The sequence below is a fragment of the Papio anubis genome, chromosome 12, assembly GCF_008728515.1.
Source record: "Papio anubis isolate 15944 chromosome 12, Panubis1.0, whole genome shotgun sequence".
Classification (NCBI taxonomy): domain Eukaryota; kingdom Metazoa; phylum Chordata; class Mammalia; order Primates; family Cercopithecidae; genus Papio; species Papio anubis.
Window position 1 is genome coordinate 44,344,096 of NC_044987.1, and position 26,105 is coordinate 44,370,200.

The 26,105-nt window shown below is 37.8% G+C and overlaps 1 protein-coding gene and 1 pseudogene across 1 annotated transcript; both read right to left on the minus strand.

Annotated features, from left to right (window-relative positions):
* Positions 1-5,529: 5,529 nt before the first annotated feature.
* Positions 5,530-10,998, minus strand: LOC116269820 (tripartite motif-containing protein 51-like). Its single transcript, XM_031653960.1, is given in 8 exon segments — positions 5,530-5,597; positions 5,600-5,876; positions 5,878-6,044; positions 7,138-7,192; positions 7,195-7,237; positions 8,183-8,205; positions 8,889-9,119; positions 10,921-10,998. Coding segments are annotated over 8 exon segments (942 nt in total).
* A 159-nt stretch (positions 10,999-11,157) lies between these two features.
* Positions 11,158-11,763, minus strand: LOC116269705 (annotated as a pseudogene).
* Positions 11,764-26,105: the final 14,342 nt, after the last annotated feature.

The window sequence follows — 26,105 nt, forward strand, 5'->3', positions numbered from 1 at the left end:
CTGAAGTATACTTCCCATTCAATTCACATGTGCCTGTCCCGGAGGCCTCCAAGAGCACTCATTTTCTATCCCTGGCCAAGCTCCTTTCATCCCTGCAGTGGATAAGGAGTCCTATTCTATGTCAGCTCCTAAGACATCATTAGTCTTTCACGTGATAAGAGTACTTTTCCCATATGCAGTATTTGGGATTCTAGCACTCCCCAGGAGTTGCATGGAGTCCCTCCGGCTCCCACACAGTGGGTAATTCTATAGATTCTGCCTGGCAGTCAGCTCTCCCCTTAGAGGCCCCAGAGGGGTCCCTGTTTCTGTAGGCCTGGTCAGCCTGTTTCTTACCCAGGTCCCGTTTGGCCTGCTTGGGAACTGCCATGAGTATGGGGGAGGGACAGGTGGAGACCCTGGCCACAGCAAGATCCTTCAGGCTCAGAAATCCATTGGTAGTAACTTAGCCGCAGTGCAATTAAGATACCATGCACTTGGCCAGGCATGCTGCGGAGCTGCCAGAGGCATTACCGGCGGATTCTCAAGGCGCCCTTTGCATCACCCCTCCCTCCACCTCAGAACATTTGGAACTTGCTTAGCCATTGGAATCGGCTCTTCAAATCCAGTGCTCGTTTCTGTTGCCTCTGCACTCCACAGGATTTCCATCATTAACATTTTAAATAAATTGGCTAAAAGCTCCTCCTGCAGGTTGTTTTCAAAAGCAGGAAAGAAAGCACGCATACACAGATTGATTTGGCTAGATTTTTGGTGACTCAGTTTCCGAGTCAATGTACATGCACAATGTCCCTCGTACTAAAGCCAGCCCTGAAATAAAGACTTAAGTAAAGGCACAGCCTCCAAGTGGCTAGTGGTATCACTGTGGCCAATTATACACTGTAATTGAGTCTGCACAGAGTGGGCATAAATTATGTAATACTCATACACACAGATAAAGTGAAAGGACAGCACTGAGCTTCGCAGGCTGGCAAAGGTTGTGATGCTGCTGTAGCTTGTTGTGGCCCCGAGCAGTGGCAGATGGGAAGTGCTTTGACGGCATGTTGTTCACCGGCGGGCTTAATGGGGTCCCTCTATGGCTCTCCGAGGATCCACTGTGAGCACTCCGCCAATGGGAATCATGTGCTGGAGTCATCAGCTGCAGCCCAATGTCTTTATTGAAAGGTGTGTTGACCAGGTACTTTTAATATTTTACTCATCAACATAGCAACTTATTTTACCATCAAATATTTTACTCATCAAATATTAAAGTATTGGAGTATTTTAATATTTTATCTCAATTAAAAGTATGAGAAAGAGGATACCCTTTCATCGTTAAATGCATAAAAGTCTGAATATTTTTTGTTTGAAATTGTCTCGTCTGGTTATTTTTGTGACTTATTATCACTAAATCCACTGAAATGCACATTGTTAGAACTCCGATTCTAGATTTAATATTTGTCAATTTGAGAGAGACAAATTTATAATATGGTATTATATTTTAAAAATTATATTCTGTTCTAGTCTGGTTGGAATGAAAGTGATTTAATCACTGTTCAACTCAGCCTTGAACCGTTAGGTTCATGATCCTTTCGGTTCATTTCAAAGCTGAATTACAGATGTGGTTTCACTGCGGACCCAGCCTCTATTAATTTATGTGACACAAGCATAAGAATTATCTCTATGATAAATTCAAGTGAATGGAATATCTTTTTCATGAAATACTATATCTTCTTTAAGGAAACACAAAATCCTCCAGTATTATAGACCTTATGAAAACCAATCGGCACACTGTTCTTAGGTATGCTGGGAGAACATATAAGCCAATATATACTGTATGGCTGAATTTTTTCATATTTGGTAAAACATTGAAGAATAAAAATTTCAGAATTTATATTGGGGAAAGTGAAATAAGTAATATTTGCTGTTTAGTGTGAAAACTTTGTTTAAGAACTTAAATGAAGCTGCAGAAAGCATGAATTGGATAATAAAGATAGAAAAATGCATGAGGGCTTTACAGGATACAAATAGAGGTAAACTAGGAGAGTGGATAGTGACACATGGAGGATGAGAGTATCACATATGTGCTTTACAAACAGCATAATGTGTGATTGGCTGTAGCACAAATTAGAGCTAAGTAGAGAAGATGAGGAGAGTACATATTCGAGGGTATAACGTTTGATAATTTTTTCAAAGTAAACAAATGAATTGTATTCAGGAAGTCAAACAATCCTCATTTTGGATGTGTAAGACATAAATTTACTTTATTTTAAATGTGCAAACAATATATTTTGCCTGATCCTGGCATTTCTCTTTGGTGGCTGACCATTATGATGTGTTTTAAGCTGGAAACCACCACCAAACATGAACAATCTCTTAAAATTTCCAGCCAAAGTAAACTGTTTCATTGTGAGGGAACACTTCATAGAATGACAACAGACTGCTCCACAATTGTAAATGTAAGAATAAGACAGTGGACTAATATTTGCAAAGTGTCAAAAAATGTGACTGTCAATACAGAGATGAATGTGGATTGGAAATACCTTTTATATAAGAGGATATAAGAATGATCTTGTCACATAAGTATAATAAAAAAATAAAGGGGCTTTATACCCTACTAAGGGCTTCTAGAACAGTACCCATGAGATCTACTTGAAAGATAATTCCAACACCTCTGCCACATTTGAATCCGCTTTTATTAATTGCTTTGTCTCTTAACAGTGTTTCCTTTATGTATCTTTTCTGTTTCTATATATGTCTGTAAGTTTTTACTCAAAAAGTGAACTATGTAGAATAGACTAATATAGAAAGCAAAACCCACATGTGTTCCCTTTTACTAGGCTGTATGTGTGTTTGATGGAGAAGGTGGAATCAATCTAATCAGGAGTTGATTTGGTTTTGGGACTTATTCCTCTTAGAGTTAACTCCGGTACGCCATAGGTTTCCTGCTCATCTAGCAATACTTTGTGTTCCGGATTGGACTAGTTTAGCAGCTTTTCTCAGTATCTGCTATATCCTCATCCTTAAGTTTCCCTTGAAATTCCACTCAGTCCCCCAGAAGACACTGCTTTGACCTGTTACTCAACAAGTTGGGGGCGGTGAAGAGAATAGAGAAGCATTCTCTGTCATTCTGATGAAGCTCAGTGACAGGTCGACACTGTTTCTGGGTCTTCATGATTGGAACCCTCTTAATGATCCTGTCCAACCTTCAGGTGTGATCTAAATCATCCACATATGGTTCTCTCCTCTTTTTCCTTTTCCCTTCCAAGTTCAGTTGTTTTACCAATGCCCCAAGGGCACGGTATTCCTTATCTTTCCCTTTGTAGTTTTAGGTTTTGTCACACGGGAGATGGTGAGGTAAATACAGGTCTTAAAATGATCTTCTGAATCTCTTCACAGACTGTAAAACAAAATGTATGCTACCATATACACTGTGGAATACCATGCGTTACAAAAAGGATGAGTTCATGTCCCTTGCAGGACAAGGATGAAGCTGGAAACCATTATCTCAGGAAGCCAACACAAGAATAGGAACCAAACACTGCATGTTCTCACCATGAGTGGGAGCCAACACTGAGAACACATGTGCACAGCCAGGGGAACATCACACACCAGGGCCTGCTGAGGGATAATGAGCCAGGGATATCACCCAGGATAAATACCCCAATGATGATGAGCTGACAAGTAGCAAACCACCATGGTACAGGTATACCTATGTAACAAACCTGAATGTTCTAAAACATGTCCCTAGAACTTAAAGTATAATAATAAAAAAAGTTTATTTTGTCTTAATGTTGATGTTAACTTACCATAAATTAAATTATGTGTGTGTGTGTGTATATATACATATATGCATTTGAAAAATTAGGCATAACATCAAATTCATTTATTTCAAGCTTCTTATTTTACACATTAAAATATTTTATATATATATATAATTTTCTTCTGCATGAAAAATACTTAGTTTCTCTCTTTGATTGAAATGATTCCTGTATCTTATCCTGGTTAATTTTTAAGTTTCCTAACGATTACCTTCCAAAATATTATTCAATATTCTAACTTCTAGTATCAATTAATGGAGTTCACAATTTATCTAAATATATTTATCTATAATATAACATTTGTGTGTTTCGACTTTCTCTTCTTTAAACTTTCGTTGAGATTCATTAATTTGTTGCATTTTCATCTTATCTTTGTTTTACAGAATTATTTTTTATGAAGAGATCACAATTTATTTAGCAATTCTACTGTTGATTAGTATTTATTTTGTCTCCAATTTGGAGCTACAATAAAAATTGATGCAATGATCAACACTGTGTTTATCTTGAAATACACATAGGCAACCTGTGGAATCTATTTTAGAGTAAGAATATCTAGCCCATAAGGAATGCTCATAGTCAGTTTGCCAAAAGTATTTCAGTTTACATCCCTCCAGCCATGAATAACTTTCACTGATTCTTTGTCTTCACAACACACACATATGTGTCTTAAATTTTGCTAATTTTATGGGAGGTCTGTAGTTCAACTTATGGATTAATTTTTATTATTCTGAGGACCAACACAAGTAATCTCTTTTTCATATTTGTGCAATTATTTATGCCTCCAATTTTATGAAGTGCCTGTTCAAATATTTTCCCAATTTTATATTGGGTTCATTTTCTTTTATTGATTACATTCATTAATCACATGTATTGTATTTTACGCATGTATGTTAAGCTACTATTTTTCCACAATTGCTTATATTTTAATTCTTGGATGATATAGTTTTGAACATGAAGTCATCACTTTGATATAAAACTAACTAAATTTTCCTTCTTAATTGTTACATTTTGTCTTGGTTAGGAAATCTTTCTCTGTGAGAATATTTTATTGTGTTCCCTTCACCTTCAGAACGTGAATCCATGTGTAAATGAATTGTGTATGGTTTGAGGTAGGGGTCAGTATTCAGTTATGTCCATTTGAATATTTAATTGATCCAGCATTGTCCTGATCACCTTGTAAATTTCACTGCAGGAAAACACTTTAATAATGCATGAGCATTTGTATTTAAGATGAGATTTAGAAAGATAAGCACAGCACAGGAGGTCAAATACGATGACCTCAAAGTATAGATTCATAAATAAAACACATGGATAAGTATAATACTGTTAGATGAAGAGACAGAAACTATTGCCAGGTTACCATTCAGTCTTTTGCCTCCAAGTTTTTTCATGAAGCCCAAGATCCCTACTTTGTTCTCTTGATTTTAACTTCGTTTAGACAACTCTGTCATCTATTATTTCACTCTGTGACATTCAGAAATAACGAAAAACCAGAGTGTATATTCTATTCCATACATCATGGGTAATGATTTTCAAAAACGATTAAACAAAGAACCAATACATATAGTTTTAATGTTTTCACCATTTTTAATAGAAGCACTATCAATGAAATTTGATGACATGAACAAACCAAAGACATTAAATATAACTTATTTGTCCTGTTTTGATGAGGTGCTAAAAAGAGGGATTTTCAGATAAATGGGTTCCTTACAGCATATAGACACACACTTCTGACTTATCTCTTCTGTGAAGTGACTACAGCAAAGATAGGCCTGAGAGGAGGTGAGAAGGAGCAATTAGGATGGTGTATATCAGGGCATTTTGATCAACATCAACAAAGGTCATGGTTCTACCTTCACAATCCAGGAAAAATCCTACCCGACTGGTAGGTCTTGGAACATATTGCACCACAAGTGGGGAGGCGGTAAAGAGACTGCTGTGAGCATCCTCCTTAACACATCCAAGAAGAAAGAGTCCCTCCCCTCCATCTATCTTATCATTCTGTCTCTTCTCTTTCCAATAATTGTTACAGACACCAAAAGCCCAATTCCAAGAGTCCTGGCTACGAACCTCCCAATGGACATTTGCCAGATGTGAAAGTCTGAGCACCCCATACAAGAAAACATTCAGATTTTGCAGTGATATGGGGATCATCTTGAGGGTCACATCCAACATTCATGCTTCTCAAATCTCTGCCAGTTGGTGAAGAGTGACTATTGGCCTTTTCTGTAGCTGCAGGAGTAAAATCAACTGCAAAAAATAGCAAAAAAGTATATTACATGCTAATAGAAATTAGAATTCTTTGAGGGGAAAATTTGTCTACCAAGAAATTTGAAGTTGATACAAGGACAGGAGAATTTTGATTTGCAACATTTTAATCAAGGCGATGACACATTCCTTATAGGAAAACAACATTCTAAAAACAGACATTGAAAAATGTATTGAAAACTCAAATTGAGAGTTGAATATAAAACCAGCCTGTTTTTAATCCAATTTCCAATGTAAAGGAAATGTTATATGCCCCGGAATGCCCTCTTTTAGCTTTTACTAAGGCCATTATTAAAATATTTCCTTTTGTTCCTCTTAAATACTAGTGGATATACTTTCTGGCCAAGAATGGGAAGATTTTAGCTTATTCCAAGCACTGCTTTTTAGATAACTGGATAAAAGTCCATATGTTCACATTATAAGTGGTAACTTAAGGCAGATTTTTGCAAAATATTTCACCAGTCACTCTGTGGACTTCCCTGCTAGCTCTAGATTGAAACTGAATTTTAGATTTTACACGTAGGTCTTCATGGTGTAACTGAACTGAAATTATCATTTCTATTTTTACTTCCTATTTACAAAATAATTTCTTCTTTCTTTTTACATAGTAAGTCAATTCTTTTATGTTATATCACACACAGATTTACTGTCAGAAAATAGAAATACTCCAACAAACTGCTGTGAACTCTATTCCCCAAAAAACTGTTTTTTAACAATGCAAGTGAAATACAGTAAAGAAATATAAAATTTTTATGTAACTTTGGATTATTAAGCCTCTGAGCATTGTTCCATTTTATTCCCACTCTTTTATTCTTATGTCATTCCATTTTACCTTAAAAATATAGCTCTCATCTATGTGAGCCCAGAAATACATTTGTTTTTCACTATGTTTTTACCTCTCAAGAGCAAGTCCTGAAACTGTAAATAGAAACACAGATATAATAGTTTTGCATAGTCATATCGCTCACTTCCTTCTGAAATGAAATAGCGATTTGATGAAGGGTAAAATATTACCCCCATGATTCTAACAAGAAGTGATACACTGTGGGAATTCTGCCAATGGGCTGACACTCACCTCTGAATCCATTGAGCCTGTCCAGCAGTCCAGTGATGGGCCCTGCACTGGCCTGGATTCATATATAGGCTCGCACTTCTGCAGCAGCAGGGACTCATACCTGCAAGGAGAAAGATGCAGTTACCACATCTACAGCCAAAAGTACATAAAAATCAACTACTTTTATTTAAAAGACATTTCATGAGAATCCCTTTAACCCAATTTGCTAATTCCAAAATTATCATTTTCTGTTTCAGATTCATTCTTATTCACAGTTCCTGATTTTCAAGCATGTTAGAAAAGTCTGTCTGAGTGAGAATTCATTTGGATCTTTCTTCTTATTGCTCCAAATTAGTAAGGATCATTAATCTTAAGACCAAGAGAATATTCAAAAATAACATTCTGGGTTCCAGACTTCACCAGAATTTCCTGATATCACCATCTGGAAAGGTGGGTTTATTTTTAAGACTGCTGCATCTGTTGCTTCCTTCTCAAGGCCAGGGTGTTGAAATATGCTCCAGGCAGGGAGATCTGCCTTTTATATCTGAGGTTCTCTGAAGGCCTACACAGTTCAAACATTCCAAATAGTTTGTCTCATCTATTTTTCAGAATTATATATTTAAATATAAACTAGAAATCATCAACACTTTTCACTGCTAGAGCACTTTCCCTTCTTCTCTGTGGCTTCCCCTGGTTGACTTTGTAGCCATGTAGTAAATGTAACATTTTCTCATTCAAATATGCAGGTTTTTGAGCAATAAAAAGGAAATTAGGAATAAAGATGCTCACTTTTTTATTCTTTTTCATTTCTTTCTTTCTTTTTATTTTATTTTGTTTGTTTGTTTGTTTGTTTGTTTGGTTTTGCAGAACTTTCATTGACTGCCTAATAAAATCACTGAGTATAGCAACAAAATAGAGAAGACAACATAGGGTGGGGGATGGAGAAAGTACAACCAGCACAAGGTAATATCAATATCTGAATCAATTATGCCTTCAGTGTCAAAGTTCCTGCTTGATATTTGTGGAAACTGATAGAGCAGCTCCTAAAATCTTGGTATGCACTCACCTGTGTAATATGTCTTCAAAAGCCTGTAAGATAAAAAAGAAAAAGAAAGGCTTAGTGCTTCTACATGATGCAATTTCCACTAAGTTCACTGTGAGATTTGGAGGCAGTTTCTGAAGATATTATTTTCCTACAATTTTCCCTCCTGGAAAGCATTTTTTGTTTCTTTTCTCATGAAAATCCCAGTCTGTCATATGTCATGAATTAATGTCCTGATAAAGTCTCAGTCTTGAAGACATTCTCTTTCCAAGTGAAGGAAGAGGAGGCCCCCAGAGTCTGTGCTCTGCTGTAACCATAAAGAAGCTACTCAGTCATCTTCCCTAAGCCCTGTTACCAAAATGAGTGGATCTCAAAATAATATTAATGTGATCCTAGATTCCCCAACTTCTCCATCATGCCGTGTCTCCAAATTAACCTAAGTGCAAATGAATCACTTCTCATTTTATCCACTTTCAAAAACCTAAATATATCATTGACTTTTGATGGGAAATATTTCTGTGGCTGCTACTGGTCATTCAAGCAAAGTTTTGTTGTCAGGTTGGTAGAATCCATAGGAGAGGCTATAACCTCCCAACTGAGTAGCATTAGTTATAGAAACGTGTTTTTAGAAACAAATCATGGAAGTAAAGTGGGGTTGGATTTCAGGAGAGAGGAAAACACCCATGCATGTGAAGGTTCTACATCCTGATACCCCATGGTCAGCCCATACCTGGAGTAGCTCCACATCTGCTTTATGGCACATTTGCTTCAGATCCTCATACATTCCTCTTAAAAGCTCCCTCGAATGTTCCATTCTGGCTTTGCTTTCATTGAGTTGCTGAAAAATGTCCTCGCCCTCCTTTTGCAGCCTCTCCAAGTGATGTTGCTCTTCTTCATGGAGAAATGCAGGCATCTTCTGATATTCAGCTCTGATTGCTTCTATCCTTAAACTCACATAATCCTGCAGTGACAATAGAGTCAAAACAGAAATGTTGTATCCATCTTCTCTTGAAGTTCACTGATTCCTCTTAGCATTCTGAACATCCAATATTTTAACCCTCAGTCTTGTCAATTCTCAGATTCCACATTTTATTCTTCTCCTTTTTTCTGCATTATCAAATATAGGTAGTTTCTGCCTAAAGACAAGCATTTGATTAATGATAAAATGTTTTCTAAGATAGTTTTATAAAAATGGATTTCTCTCTTCCAACACACATTTATAGAAAGAAAACACAGTTCTTGCTTAAGAATTAAACTACCGAGCAATATTGGCTAGATAGGAAACCATTATTTCTATTTTGGAGAATTGGGGCAATTTATGTAAACCCATTATATGAGAAATTATGCAATGACCACAGACTAGCATTGTCAACTCAATGCATTTCACCCAGCACCACATAGTCTAAGAAAGTTTCATTTATTCTCTTCCAAACTCACCCTAGTCAGCAACATGGACTCCTTTGTGGTTCCTCAACCCCCCAAATAAATGCAAATGAAATATTACTGCACATGCTGTTTCCTATATCTAGAATTATTTTCATATATGTATACATATTTCTCATATATGTACTCATATATATATTTCTCATATATAGCTATATATGGATATATGAGGAATATCTATGTGTATCTGTGTGTGTATCTATATATTCCTCATATATATCCACATATATATATACACACCCACACCCAGGTACTCATATATATTCCTACATTTATGAGGAAGGGGAAGGCAAACAGGAGGATATCTATATTTCCTCTTGATTGATATTTTGTTTCAGTGTGAATTTTTCCATGAGCCTTTTTTTCTGACTACTACTCACTAAAAACCCAAACCTCATCCCCAGTCCCTAACCTCTGTGCTCCTTTCTACTTTCCTGCTTGATTATTCTCCAAAGACACTACTACACTCTAACACATCATGTACTTCACATATCTGCATGGTGACCATTTGCTTCTCTCATTTCAATTGCAAGATTTGAGTGTTTTCTTTCTTTTTTACTACTTAATTTTCTAAGTTGATATTTGACATACACTAGGTATTCATAAAATATTTTTCAATGAATTTATATTAGAATGAATTAATGAATTAATATTAGATATCATACCCTCAAGATAAATGTCCACAAAGACAAAATCATTTCTAGAATTGTTCTCAAGTCCTTAAAGTTCTCCTTATATTAAACACTAGTTCCCATATTTCTCACATATTTGTGTCTTCAAGACATGAGTGTACATTTCTCACCCCTTTTTCCATTACGTGTTATGACTTATTCAATATTAATTAGTTCTGATACTTAATTTCATGCTTCTCTAAATTTGCACTCTTTGCTCCTTCTGCCTGATATTTAACTCACATTTCACATATATTTGCCCACCAGGATTCAAATTCATGCTGACTCAGCCTTAGAAGGTTCACTTGAAATTTCCATGATGGCCAAATAACGCTTGTGCCCAGAAGTTATCCAGGCAGCCCATTGAGAATGCTGTGAAATGGCCCAGTTTCTTGTATTTGCTGGTGTATTGCTATAGGTTTGTATGGAGACAGATGAGCATGCTTGGGTAACATCTGTCGTCTGGTTAGAAATCCTACCAAAGAGTCACATTATCTTATATAAAAATTAGGTATTTTTTCTTAGCGTGCTTTTTTTCCTTTTATTGAATTCCAGAAATATTATGGATTGAGATCAAGTTCCTATTTTAAGAGTCACCCATTTGTTCACCATAAGTTACTGAAGAAGGTAGAGTAACATGGTACTAACCTTCCAGCATCTGGTTCTGGTGGTTTCCATGTTCAGGTTTCTGTGATTTTCACAAGCTTTTTCCCATAAAGACTGCATTTTCTTCTGTGAGCCCTGCAAAAGAGCCAAGGAATTGAGCACAAAATGAAGACACTAAAGAACCATTCACTTGATACACCTAAGGACCCCAAAATGAGAGTACAAATTGGGTCCATAGAAAATAGTTTGCTTTGTTTCTCCAAAACATTTAATAAATGTGACAGGCGTGGAAGCCAAGGAAGCTCATAACAGACATGCTTAAAGGGACACAGAGAAGGCATCATCCAATCTCCAAGGAAATAGACTTACAAGAATTTCCTGTGTCCTTTATAGAAATAGATGTTCAGAGGCATCACTTACCCGGTGTTCCTCAGCAGCCCACTCAACGGGACAGTGTTTATGGTCTCGGTGCTCCTGAGAGTTGGAGCACAGCAAACAGAGCAGGCCCCTTGGGTCCACTTTCACAGAACATCTTTATCTCTGTGAGTCCCACACATCTGCCTCAGGAGCTTGGCGGAATTGCCTGAGACTGGCTTTTCTGGCAATGGAAGCCATCTTATTCAAGCGAATGTTAGTTCTCAGGTTTCTCTGCCATGTTGTCTTCTTGCATTTAGAGCACTGAGCAAGAACCGTGATGTCTTGCCAATTGAGGTAGAAACAGGGCCTGCAAAAGCTGTGCCCACAGTCTATGGTGACTGGGTCTATGAAGTAGTTCATGCAGATGGGGCAGGTGAGTTCCCTCTGGAAAACTTGCAGGATTCCAGAATTCATGTTTCTGAGGAAGAAAGAGCAGCACGTCATTTTGGGGTCTGGGTTGGTGAAAATCTGTCAACATGTGGTGATATGTGATAGGTATATTTTCTTCTCAACAGTGCTCATTAAAGTGAAACAAACTATTTCCTCTGCAACAAAAATGAAAAATTCATACACAAGGAGAGTCTTCAGGCTTTAGAGCAGACACCACTGACTAGATGACTCACAACCTTTTCCACTCCTAGTTCCTGCCCATAACATAATGCAAATCTATTCAATAACCTATTCCTGATTGATATGAAACTCTGTTTTAGTCTTATGATCTAGGGAATAACCATGTTTGTCCCTATTCCTCTTTCAAGTAACTACTGAATGACTATGGGAGAGGAGTAGAAAACCTACACTGGGTAAGAAAACACGAGAAGATGGTCAGAGGGCTCTATGGCATATTTTCAGAAAGAGGGACCCAGAAGCCCGGCTCTTTGAAACAAAAGCAACCCCAAAACCAACCAACCGACCAGATAAACAAAAAGACAACAACTAAACCAGTCTATGTTCACTAAAAGAGAAAATAAATAATGAAAGATATTGAGTTATTTTTCTTGTGGCATAAATTAACTTCCTCCTTGGGCTACTCAAACTATGAACTCAAATATTATCAGTTTTTTTAAAACTGAAATATGTACAATTATATTACTATGGCATTATTGTTAATTTTAGGTGTCGACTTGACTGGATTAAGTAATATATGGAGAATTGGTGAAGCATTATTTCTGGGTGAGTCTGTGAAGGTGTTTCCAGAGTGACATGTGAGTTGGTGATCTGAGTGGGGAACAGCAGCCCTCAATGTGAGTGGTCACCATCCAATCAGCTGGGAGCTCAGACCGAAAAAAAGGGCAGAGAGAAGGCCATTTGCTTTCTCCCTCTCCTAAAGCTGATTCTAACTCAGCCAGGATATTGGTATCTCCAGGACACCAGCTTAATGACAGCCTATGTCTAACCTCTCTAGACTCCATAATCAAGTGAACCAAATTTTGTAATAGACTTCCTCCCTGTGCAGTGCTATGTGCTGAGTGAGGACAGATATATGGTCTGAGGAATGAATAGGCAGTTTTTGAATTGTTTGAACGTCAGAGATTATAATGCAAGTAATAAAACCTAGAGATGGTATAGCCTACACATAGTATGTGTTTCTCCTGTTGTTCCTAGGCTACAAACATGGGCAGCATGTCCTGTATGGTATACGAGAAGGAATTGTAACACAAATGAAAAGTATTTTTTTTGTGTGTGTGTATATGGTATCTTTAATTATTTTATATACATATGTATATATACACACACAATTTATATATATTTATAGTTATAGTTAATGTGATACATCCTATGATTCTGTCTCTGGAGATCCCTGATCCATGCAACTGTAATCTTTTGCTTTGCAGTCGAAGGCATTTACCTTTACTGTCTTTACTAAGCAGTGCTAAATTTCAGTGCCAAAGTGAAAATCTTTAGAATTGCAACATTTGCCCGTGCGGTGGCTCACGCCTGTGATGCCAGCACTTTGGGAGGCTGAGACAGGAGGACCATCTGAGGTCAGGAGTTCGAGACCAGCCTGACTATCAACACATACTCGAAACCCCTGGGCTCTCTAATAAAAATACAAAATTTAGCCAGGTATAGTGGTGGGTGCCCGTAATCCCCACTACTAGGGAGGCTGAGACAGTAGAATCACTTGAATCCAGGTGGTGGTGGTTGCAGTGAGCCAAGAGCCAAGATCATGCCATTGCACTCCAGCCTAGGCGGCAGAGCAAGATTCCATCTCCAAAAAAAAAAAAAAAAAAAAAAAAACAAAAAACAAAAATGCAAATATTTTCAGGAGGCCATCTGAGCCAATAACAGCACTAATAACCTATGTCATAAAATGAGTAGTAATATTATGAGTTACATATAATAACATTAAGTAGGTTTAAGACAGGTAGATATTTTTATCATTGTAATTTACTATTTGGTAATAAGTTGCACTCACCCCAGGGCTCTAAGAATGCTTTCTGCAGTGATTTTTCCAAAAAGTTCTTTAAGTACCCCTAAGATCACGAGCTCACCCCTGCAGAGCTGACTTCTGAGGCCACCTGGAAATGCAGGCAATCCCCTAAGTGCTGTCCTCCTCTGGAGCAAGATGAGCTTCTCTCTTCTACATCCTTTTATATGAATCTTTGAAGACCACACCCACCTCTTTCGTGGTACTTAGCATATTAAGAAAGGTGGAGACAGAGTTGATTTAGCTCATAATATTTTAGTACACACCTTTCAACACTGGACAAATGGCATCACACTATCATTTGCAAAACCACTGCTTTGAATGATTTCTAACTATCATCAATCTTATCAGGGTAAACATACGCCAGAAATTAACTAAGATTGATTAATACTGTTTCTTGAGTTTCTTCCATGGCACAGGCTTTCCTCTAAGAGCACATTAATTCATTTGTTTATTTATTCTAGAGAAAGGTTCTCCTTGTGGTGTGCAGTGGTACAATCTTAGCTCACTGCAGCCTTGAATTCCAGGGCTCAAGTAATCCTCTCACTTTAGCTTTCAAAGTAATAAGGACTAGAGTTTTATGCCATTGCACATAGCTAATTTTTTATTTATTTATTTTCTTAAAGACAGGATATGGCTATGTTGCCCAGTCTAGTCTCTAATTCCCGCCTTCAAGTTATCCTCTGACTTCAGCCTCCCAAAACGATGAGAAAACAGGGTGAGCCACATCAACCAGTCGTAAAGCCTCCTTTATCTAAATGGTACCTCAGAGAAATAAAGGAACTAAAATTTCCAGTTTTGTTTTTTAGCACTCTAAGAGTATTCACTAATTAATCAAATAACCCCAAATAATAATTTAGCATCTTGTCAAATTTTCAAAAGTTTTGCCAATTTCGTGGGTAAAGCTGAAAGTTAGTCTTTAACCGCTTTCCTCCACATAGTGCATATAATATCCTAGAATGGCTAGAAAAGTACCATGAGTATTGATTTTGGGATTATAAACATCTATTAGATGGTGGCAATTCATGAATGCAGAAACTGCATGATGGGGAAAAGACTATGCATGCTTTTTTTTAGTCCAAAGTTTGTTTTGTGATATGAAACTCCAAAAGAAGGAAAAGATTCCAGAAGGGGACACCCAAATATCTTCTCACAGAGGAATTATTTGCCAGTGCCTAACAAAATTTTTGGTCAAGACTGACAGAACTGTGAAAACATATCTATCAGCCTTATATCAGTCAAGGTTCAAAGACAAAAGCAGAACTCTTAAGATATATGTACACTAAGGGAGATTCATATATGGACTTAGTACATGGAATTGGTTTACTCAATCAGGCTGGATGAAGGAAGCGATAAGGTCTCTGGGTAGCCAATCAGGAAAAAATAATCTGGCTGTTTTAACCTAATGGCTTGAATAAAGCTGGTATCTGGAGCAACTGAACAATAGAGATCCTTCACACTTTAGTCTTGTCCAAGGAATGTCTAAGTCTTCCTTCAGAGGACTTTCACCGGTAAAGTCAGACTTACTGGGGTAAACTTCCTAGTCCTAGAATTAGAACTTTTATTTACATCTGAAAACTGCTTTCCCAGCAGGGCCTAGGTTAGCATTTCATTGAATAAGAAGGAGGTGTGTATATGCTACAAAATGGTTGCTGCTGTCATTTCCCTCCTTGTAGTTAAAGCTAGCCAACTTGACACATTGAGCAAATCATTAAGAGGTTATATGCCATAAATTTAAGAAAGAGAAAATAAGATTCCATGTTCCTAAGTTTACTGTGAAGACCACCAACAGACTGAAAACCCTGAGTTATACATTCTGTGACTCAATACATTGAGGTAATCCAAGTGTCCACACAGAGATGAGATCAGCCCCGGGTGCATGGAGGGTACTGGGGGCTCAGCCCTGCACTCAAGAGTGGGAAGCCTTTGAGACCTTCGTTCATGGACTGGACCCTGCAGACATTCTCTGCTGAGATTCAGTGGCTTCCTGGTGGGGCTCTGATATTCCATCACAAGGTCTGATGACTATGTGTATCAGGAAAGAGTTGGGGCAAGGAGAGAAAGGAAAAAGGGTAACTTCTAATTTAATTTCAACAACTTTTTGCAACACATAATTTACTCATCACAACAGTCAACTTTAGGCAGATGAAGTCTAGAGCCCTGGAAATCAGGAGCTCTCAATTCTAGACCTATTTCTGTCTACTGTGGCCTTATTAATGAAACAACTTATTTTCACAAACCTATTACTCACAAAATGAGTGTCTACTATGAACTCTCCTTACTGCTAGAGATTGGAGCCAAAATAGTAACAAACCTGCACATTCTGCATATGTATCCCGAAAATTAAAGTAAATTTTTTTTTAAAAGTATAAATTTTAAAACAAGACTAAGTCCTTAAGGAGCTCATGGTCTAGTAGTTGATAGAAAGGAAGGGACAGTCATCCTAAAAGTCTTCCTAAAAGAAACAACACCTAAGCTAAAACCCAAAGGATGAGGTAGTCTTATCTTTCTGATAGTAAAGTCTATGTGTGACAGTAGTTGTCATGAGAAAGGATTCTTCTAATGCGGCTGGTGGGCCTTAAGTGCCTGTAATCCTGTGCACTTTTGAGGCCTAGGTGGTCTCTGCACCCAGTCAAGCTGAGAAATTGAGGTCAGCCTACTTAACATGGTGAATCTCCATCTCCACAAAATATAAAAAATTAGACAGACATGATGGTACTGTAATCTCGCCATTTGGGAAACTCAGGCTGGATAAATTGCCTGAGCCCAGGAGGCAGAGTTTGCATTGAGCCGATTGTGTCACTGACTCTCATTTGGGACAGATGAGATCCTGTCTCTATACACACAAAAGAATATTAGTTCTGTCTTCTGCTGGTTTGATGTCCTTCGGACACATCTAGGCCAGAATGCTTGCTGAAATGCAAATGTGCCCATATTCCTACCTGATTAATCTCATTATGGATTTTGATAAACTATAAAGAAAGTAGTTACACTCCTCTCAATGTCTCCAAAACGTACTCTTGATGCATTTGGTCCCAATGCATGAAGAAGTGTTCCTCCCAATGCCTTGGACTCTAGTAAGGGTGAGTTCTTTGTATTTCTTTAACTCTTGCCACAATCATCCATACCACTCATTATATTGTATAAATATGACACCCTTTCTTGTCAGTGGAAATATAAATAAGGAAAGTAGTTTGAATCGCTGTGGCATTGCCCAGTAGAATTGATGATCCATTAAATTATATAATCCAGACATTCCACCTATCAGAAGATACTGTCAGGAAAGAAAATCATTGAGTATTTGCATTAGGAGACACATGTTCACAAAAATCAAAATACAAAATCATTCCAAATATACAACAGCAGAAAATGAATAAATATATTTTTATGATGCACCATTTATCCAACTTGGGTTATCCACTACAAACTCACTCTTAATTGTTTACAAAATAGATCTGGATCCTTTTTAAATGTTTTTCCTTTGCCACGTGTTATGATGTCAATCTTTGTGAGTAGAAAGCTTTGGAGAGAAATTCCAAAAAGCGCCTAATCTGCTTTGGAAATGACACCTCCAGTGTCTGGCCCGAGGGCATTACAGAGATACACCAATGCCCAGATTGTGTAGTCTAGGCTGCTGCTGTAGCACCCACTTCCTGAAGTTCACTGGGGCCCACGAGAACTCAGCAGCAGCCACGAAACTTCTCCTGATACTGCCCTTTTCCATATTTGCAGTGGAGCCCGTCTGGCATGACATTTCTTCATAAAGAGCTTCACCAGTGGCCCAGAAGGCAAGTCTCTGGGAGTTCTGAAGTGTGGATTTAACGCAAGTTTTTCAAGAGCAACAGCACAGCGACTTCTAAACATTCAGTGAGGCCGAGGGGTGAGGGGAATCTTCATTGGCTACTCCAACTTCACCCTGGAAACAATGGCAATTCCTTATACGTGCTCACCACATATTATTTAGACTTCCCCTTACATTCTACTAGACAATATGTCCTTGCTCAAATGCTGTTATAATTAATTATTCTTTATATTAACTTCCCCCATTCACATTATTATATGTTTTCTCTTTCTTGACAGACCATGAATCTTACTTTCATTTGAATAAATGCTATCCATCTATCTGTCTATCTACTTACCTATGTATCTATCTGAACACTTAAACACCAGTGAAAAAAAAATCAAGTACCATAAAACTATACATGGTATGACTTTATTTTAAAGAGTTCAAAACTACCTAAAGCCAAACCATGAAACATGTAAATAATATAGCCATGTGTGATAAAATTATGAAGAATAACAGAGGAAATAAAGATAAACATAAAATTCAAGAAAGTGAAAAACACAACTGTCATTAGTGCATGGGGAACCCAAAGATATTGGAAATGTTATTTTCTTAATACAGTTAGTAAGTTCACAGATATTCATTTCATTATTATTTTCCTCTATACTTGTGTGTTACATGACAGTCTTTTATATAAATAAAATATTTTCAATTAAAAAATAACTATTTCTTATGCTATAGAGGGATTACGTTTACTAAAAGTGTAATTTAATCAGTGTCCCAACTAGTGTGCTGAGATCGTGATCCTCTCAGCCTTGGGAGGCCCCAGGCAGGGCGTGAGACCTCTGGCTTGGAGCAGTTGTGCATATTCTACACTGTGCTCTATGACAAACTGATGTTTTCCCATGTGTGAAGAGACATGAACACATTAGACTTCATTCCTCGATAATACCAGATGAGAGTTTTATGATATTTGTCTGTTCCCCTTGGATTTAATACTGAGTTTGAGTCTTCCACTTCAGAATAACCTTGTATGATTATAAATTTTAATTTTTTTTATTTTTTAATCCATTACAAGAAAACATATATGCAAACATATATATGGACACTCACATAACTGTATATAATATCTAGCTTTATTTCTAATATACTAATTTAAAAATTCATCAGTAGAACCCATCATGATTCTTCCTGAGTGATATACCACACAAATTCAATATAGGTTATCTAAAGAATCCCCATAGGCTACTTGTTTCAAAGCCCCTGAAACTGCCTGCACTGTGAAGGCTGCAACAGAAATTTTTCTCTTCACTTCTCCCCTAGCCTTGCAAGGGTCCACTTTGCTTTTCATTTCAAACAGAGCATTAGAAATTCCTGGAAATGACTCCCCTGAATACTTGCTGTGGCTGCTTGGAGCATAGATGACATGCCTGCTGATAAAACAGCTGCTGTTTACTAGTTCCCAAATGATATAGAGGAGAAACACAAGAGCACTCTACAATTCTAACACTGAATATTTCTAATTTAACAATTTGAATCAGCCACTTGTCAACTGAACTTCTACATTCAATCGTCTCTAAAGACTCCTGTGGCCGGGTGCGGTGGCTCAAGCCTGCAAGCCCAGCAATTTGGGAGGCCAAGGTGGGTGGATCATGAGGTCAAGAGTTCAGGACTAGCCTGGATAACATGGTGAAACCCCTTCTCTACTAAAAACACAAAATAATTAGCGAGGCACGGTGACACGTGCCTGTAATCGCAGCTCCTCAGGAGGCTGAGGCAGAAGAATTGCTTGAACCTGGCAGGCAGAGGTTGCAGTGAGCTGAGACGGCGCCACTGCACTCCAGCCTGGGCTCCAGAGCGAGACTGTCTCAAAAACAAAGCAAACAAAACAAACAAACAAAAACAACCAACAAAACAAACAACAAAAAAATGTAAAGTGGTAAGTGGTTCAATGCTACAATAGTAGCAACGATATAGTAACCACAGCAATCATGCTCGGTAGTAAAGTAATTACTTATAATTTTCCTAATTCTTTAAAATAAACTACATACAGTTGATATTAGTATTTCACAGAGGAGGAAACTGAGGTCTGAGAAATCAAGTGACTAAACGATTTGTCCCAAGGCACATTACAAGTAAGTGCTGAATTTTTATTACATTACGAAAAATTATAGCACAACTCTGATCATCAAAGTCTTGTGATTAGCCAACCTTCTATTGTGTTTTTTGTCCTTTTTAAAAACTTCACACTACTATGTTAGAATATTTAACATAAAACATGAAGAATCATCAAAAACAATTTTGTAATGTTTCACATGACCACAGCAGAAGAATGTTTATAGAATGGGCTAAGACAGTTCACACGACAGACCTAGAAAGGAAGGACAAATAGAAGTAAAGAGATAAATAAGGCCAGGAACAGTGGCTCATGCCTGTAATCCCATAAATTTGGGAGGCTGGGCTGGGAGGATTGCTTGAGGCCTGGAGTTGTAGACCTTCCTGGGCAACACCGGGATACTCTGTCTTGACAAATCTAAGTACAAATATTAGCTAGGCATTCTGGCACGTGACTGTCGTCCTAGTGATTTTGGAGGCTGAGGTGGAAAGATTGATCAAGCTCAGGAGTTTGAGGCTGCAGTGAGCTGAGATTGCACCACTGAACTCCAGTTTGGGAGACAGTGTGAGACCCTGGTTCTAAGAACAAATAAATAAATATGGCAGCCATGGGTAAGTTAAAAATATGTTGCCATTGGCCAAACAATCAAACTGTTTCAAACATGCTCTTACTCCCGATCCTGACCCTTTGATAATCCCTGGACAGAAAGATGGAGCCATTTCTGGTTGTCCAATGACCTAGCACCTTTGGCAATATATATAAGATCAACATGGGGATAGTGAATGTTTGGCAGAAAAAAATTGCAATAGTCAACATTTAGGAGGGAAAAACACTTCTAAATATAAACAATGGGAAAATAAATAAATAAATATGTTTATTATATAAATTATATATAGAGATTTTACTCAGTTTCCTGTATACATAAACAAAAATATATTTAAATAGGAAAGGAACTACAATTATACACACAAGAATATAAATATGACTTTATATTTTTCTGATGGAAATAGAGAGATATTTATTTTCTGTTGTTGCTTTCTTGATCTTTACATTTTCTAAAATAAAAATATATTCTTTTAAAACAAGAAACAAAAAGATACTGAAAATAAAGCGATGCAGAATTATGTTACATTGTTTGAGAAAATATGATATTTATCATTTACTACATATATTTTGAAATTTTCTATTGGCTTGCAAGAAATCAACTATGATATTTATCCACAGTACAAAGAAAAAGAAAAATTGATATTATAAGAGGGAGTCATTTTTAATTTCCTACCTATAAAAAAAGCTCATCTGGTAACCCTATGATCAATAAATGTTCATATTATGAAACATCGGTTGATCATCCATACCCTAATAATATTGGAATGAGAGAAATGAACATAGTTATAACTTCGTGGAAAATTATTCAACACACAAAATAAAATTTTCAGAATAAAACTGAACTTAATCAGTCATCTCTGGGAATTGGTTCCAGGACCCTGATAGATATCAAAATTTGTGCATACTTAAGTCCTGCAGAAAGACATATATATATGAAAAGTTGGTCTTTCTTCTGTGGAATTAACAAGCAGAAAGTGAACAAACAACTAAAACAGATCAAATCGCACCTATCAAAATAATAATCCAGATTTTAGTATAAAATTATTTAATATTTCATCTTTTCAAGTGATTTTCAGAATAATGGGTGCGCATTCTCTACAGTCTGATAAGACTTTCTGATTACCTTGCTCTGCCTTCAGTGAGGAAAGGTAGCTGTATGTGGAATCTGGAAGTCAGATTAACTGGCCATAATATAACTTCCCTCACCACATGCTTAATGTGCCCTTTGACATCCTGGTCTCTCTTAATAAGACAGTGAAGTAGGCACAATATAAACAGAAAATATTTCTGGAAATACATACAGAGTCCAAATGGAATGTAACAGTTTTGTTTTATTTAGTTTTGTTTTTAGAAAAGCATTCATAATTCTCTTTACTTTACATTATTCATTAGTTTTTATTAGCCAATATCTGAGGTTCTCAGATCTGCCTCTGTAATGAGGTGTCATTCTTTGATAAAAGTTCTAAATATTATCAAAAGCTAAAGGAAAAATAATTGTTGAGATTTGTTCCATAGAACTAAATTTGCTCACTTGGGCAAAAGCCTTTTTCTGATTTATGTCCTTCCTCTACTGGATATTTTAACAAAATCATTTATGCACACTAACGGTTTGAAAATAATATAAGTTTGAAAACAAAAAAAAAATTGGCAAAAATAAAGCTTACCATCTTTAAAAATAAAAAGTTGGCCCCTATATGTGTGTGGGTTTCTTTCCTTCCCAGTACTGCATTTGATTTCATTTCTTAAGAAATGGAGTCACTCTTTCATCAGGCTGGAGTGCAGGGCTTGATCATACCACCAAAGCCTCAAACTCCAGGGCTCAAGCAATCCTCCCTTTCTCAGCTTCCGAAGTACCTGGATTACAGGAATAAACTGTATTTTGAGACGGAGTCTTGTTTCGTCACTTCAGGCTGGAGTGCGGTCGGATCTCTGCTCACTCGCGCCCGCCTCCGGTTCACGCATTCTCTGCCTCAGCCTTCCGAGTAGCTGACTACAGGCGCCTCGCCACCTCGCCCGGCTAGTTTTTTGTATTTTTAGAGACGGGTTTCACCTGCTTTAGCTTTGTGATGGTCTCGGGATCTCCTGACCTCGTGGATCCGCTTCCGTCTTGGCCTCCCAGTAAAGTGCTGGGATTACAGGCTTGATTTCACCGCGCCTGACCTTAAACTGTATTTCTATCCAATCGCTGCCTGCTGGGATGTGAAATCTGGCAGGATAGAAAGGGCTGACTATATATATTTTAAAACTGTGACCGGCATGATGGCTTACCTGTAATCCCAGCATTCGGGAGGCCAAGGCAGGTGGATCACGCCATTCTCCTGCCTCAGCTTCCTGAGTAGTTGAGACTACAGGCGCACCTGTAACACCATGACCGGCTAATTTTTTGTATTTTTTTTTTTTTTAGTAGAGAAGGGGTTTCACCATGTTAGCCAGGATGGTCTCCATCTCCTGACCTTGCGATCTGTCCGCCTGGGTCTCCCAAAGTGCTGGGATTACAGGCATGAACCACCACACCTGGCCATAAACAAATGATATTAAAGACACTTCTAAGCACTAAGAAAGAAATCCAGTGGCTCTTTGTGAACACTTCTAAGTACTAAGAAATAAATCAAATAGCTCTGTCTGAAAGACAGAGAGAGAGATCATCAGCTTAATTATTCGTAAGTCATCCTGATTATTTAAAGGTGATATCTTTAAGGATATTACTTACTTTTTTCTTCAATATATCAAGTGCCTACTGTGTCTTAATAAGCATTCTAAGCCAATGCAGAAATGAAAAAAGGAGACAGATTTTCTTGCACCTAAAGAGCTAGTGAGGTTGTAGGGTGAGAAACACAAGTCAACAAGTCAAAATATAACATTCAAAAAGTGAAGCTGGCACAGTGACTCTGGCATGTAATACCAGCACTTCAGGATTCTGAAGCAGTAGGATCACTTGTGCTTAGGAGTTAGTTAGAGACCAGCTTCAGCAACAAAGTGAGAGCCCATCTCTAAGAAAAGATAAATAAAATTAGCTGGGTGTTTTGGCAAGTTCTGTGGTCTCAGATACCGGTTTAGGTGAAAGGATTGCTTGAACCTGGGAAGTCAAGGCTGCAGTGAGCTGATATTTCACCACACTTAGGCCTGGGTGATAGAGCAAGACCCCGTCTAGAAAAAACAAAAAATTTTTTTTAATAGATTGGCACATTGTGATAAGTGCTTTAGGGAAAAATACAGCAGGAAAGGAAAAGAAAGAAAGTAGCATAGACAAAACTGAACTTTTAATATCTTATTCAGAAAAGATATAATATAGAATACCTGTCGGCAGATACCTAAGGGATACTAGAAACTAAAGCAGGTGGCTATTTCATGTATTTTGGCTTTTTCCTAGCTTTTTAGGAAGTGATAACTACATTAAAAATATCTAAATCCAAACTGATTATTTCTCCACACCATATTTGCCCCCATTGTCTATTATGAAGCTTCTGATATGAAGGAGAAGGAATGAGAATAGAGAAAATTTAAGCCAGGCCTCAAGGCTGAGAGTAACTTATTTATGATCAGTAAAGTCTCATTATATGTATGGCAATTTAAACATGGTAGGTGAATTTTATTCTGTGTGAAATGAATCAAAATCTTACTCTTAATACTGCAAGTAAATATGACAAGTGTATATGGAGACCAGAGACAAGTGCTCTGCTGCCTTTGGCACAGAACACAAGCAACACTTTTAAGTTTCATTTCTTGTTTCTGAATATAAGAGGAGGGGAGAATGTCTGTCTATTGACTTTGACAGTGCCCTCCTGCAAATACTCATCCCTCATTTCCCTTGTCTTAGAATTCTCTTGACCTGCCCCTCCTTCATTTGATTGGCTCTGTGTACTTATGTTAGAATCAGAAGATCTGGGGGAACTATGGCTTCTAAACCTGTACACTGAACTCTACCCATATCCAGTCCTGTGACCTTATAAACCTGCTCAACTGAATTTTCCTCCCTTAGAAACTCTCTTCCTGCTGAGTTTCTCTCCTCTGCTCCTAGAACCAAATGGCATCTCCTGTCCTATCCCTGGATGGTTTAACCCAGGAAACCTCCTGGATCCCAGAGGAGTCAGACAAAGAAACAGGAGCCTTGTGGGTCCTGAGATTCTCAAAGATATAAAGGGGACATCCTGAAATCTAGAGTTTCTTCCTTGCCTTTTCCCTCCCTTACAGCTTCTGCTGCTCCTGGGAGCTTTACTCTATCTCTCATCCAGCTCAGACTGTTGCTGGACCTGATAGTTTTTGCATAGCCAAGGTGGTTCTCGAAGAACTCTTGTCTGCATGAGGTCTGAGCTGCTTCTCCAGAATCTGCAGCATGGTTTTCCATGACTGCATGAAGATCTGGAGCCACTGGGAACTAGGCAGAGAATGTTCTCATGTGTCCAACATGGCATGTCACTCCTCTCCATGAGCAGTGGCATAAACGCATTCAGATGAAGCCCTGTCATCATTACTTTGTCAAGTAGAAATACATTTCAATTTACCTTAGAGCAACATGTCCTACACTACCATGGACCTGGGAGGTCCCTGAGATGGAGCTTTCTAGACTTTCTCTCCATTACCCCTTGAGTTGGGTTGGGCAGTGCCAGGTAATATAGGAGGGAATCCTACATCCTGTTGTTGAGAGACCCTTGGAAGGCTTCATCTGGAGCATGAGGAGCAGGAGAAATATCCCTTCTGGAATGGAGGCCAACAGTGTTCTTAAATTCTTATATTACAATAAAAAAAACCAATCAGCTGGGTGTGGTGGCTCACGCCTGTAATCTCAGCACTTTTGTAGGCTGAGGCGGGCGGATCACTTGAGGTCAGGAGTTCCAGACGCATCTGGCAAACATGGTGAAACCCCCTCCCTACTAAAAATCCAAAAAAAAAAAAAAAAAAAAAAGAGAAAAGAAAATAAAATTAGCCAGTAACAGAGCCAGAATCCTTTCAAAAAGTATATATATATAAATAAAAATAAAATTTCTATTTTGAAGAAACTTAATCATCTATGTTAACACCCACCTACGCCCTGTGAAATGCAATCAATTGGAAGAAAGGGGTGTGGTCTTCAGAGATTCATAAAAGGATACTTCAGGAGCCAAGCTCATTCTTCTCCAGAGCCCACAGAGCAACTTTGCAACTGGCCTTGGAGACTTCCAAAAGCTACCGACTCTGCACTGTGAGACTCTCATCCCTGAGCGGAATCCATCATATTCGACAGCAAGCTTTGGTGAGAACATAGATACATTTCTGAGGTAAGTACACAAATTCCAGAGTAGGAGCTACTATTAGGTTACAAACCAAAACAAAATTTGGGGACTTTATCTGCAAACTTAGATTCTTTTTAATGCAATGATCTCATTTTCTGAGTTTTAAAAATGGTTCCATTTCTTTTTTAAAATTATATTAAACATAATCCATAGGTTTATGGATTAAACGTGGGCCACCATGTTCAGCTATTTATCTATTTTAATTAATTAATTAATTAATCTATTTTGAGATGGAATCATGCTCTATTGCCAGGCTGGAGTGCAGTGGCGCCATCTCGGCCCACTGCAACCTCCGCCTTCCAGGTTCAAATGATTCTTCAGCCTCAGCCTCCAGAGTAGCTGGGACTCTAGGCGCCTGCCACCACGCCCATCTAATTTTTGTATTTTTTTTAGTAGAGACGGGGTTTCTTTATGTTGGCCAGGATGGTCTCGATCTCTTGATCTTGTGATCTGCCCACCTCTGCCTTCTAAAGTGCTAGGGTTACAGGCGTGAGCGACGGCGCTGGGCCTATTTTTTAAAATTTATATAAGTATTTTTAGAGACAGAATGATCTAGACATTTTGCTTTGTCGCCAGTCTAGAGCTCCTGAGCTCAAAAAACCT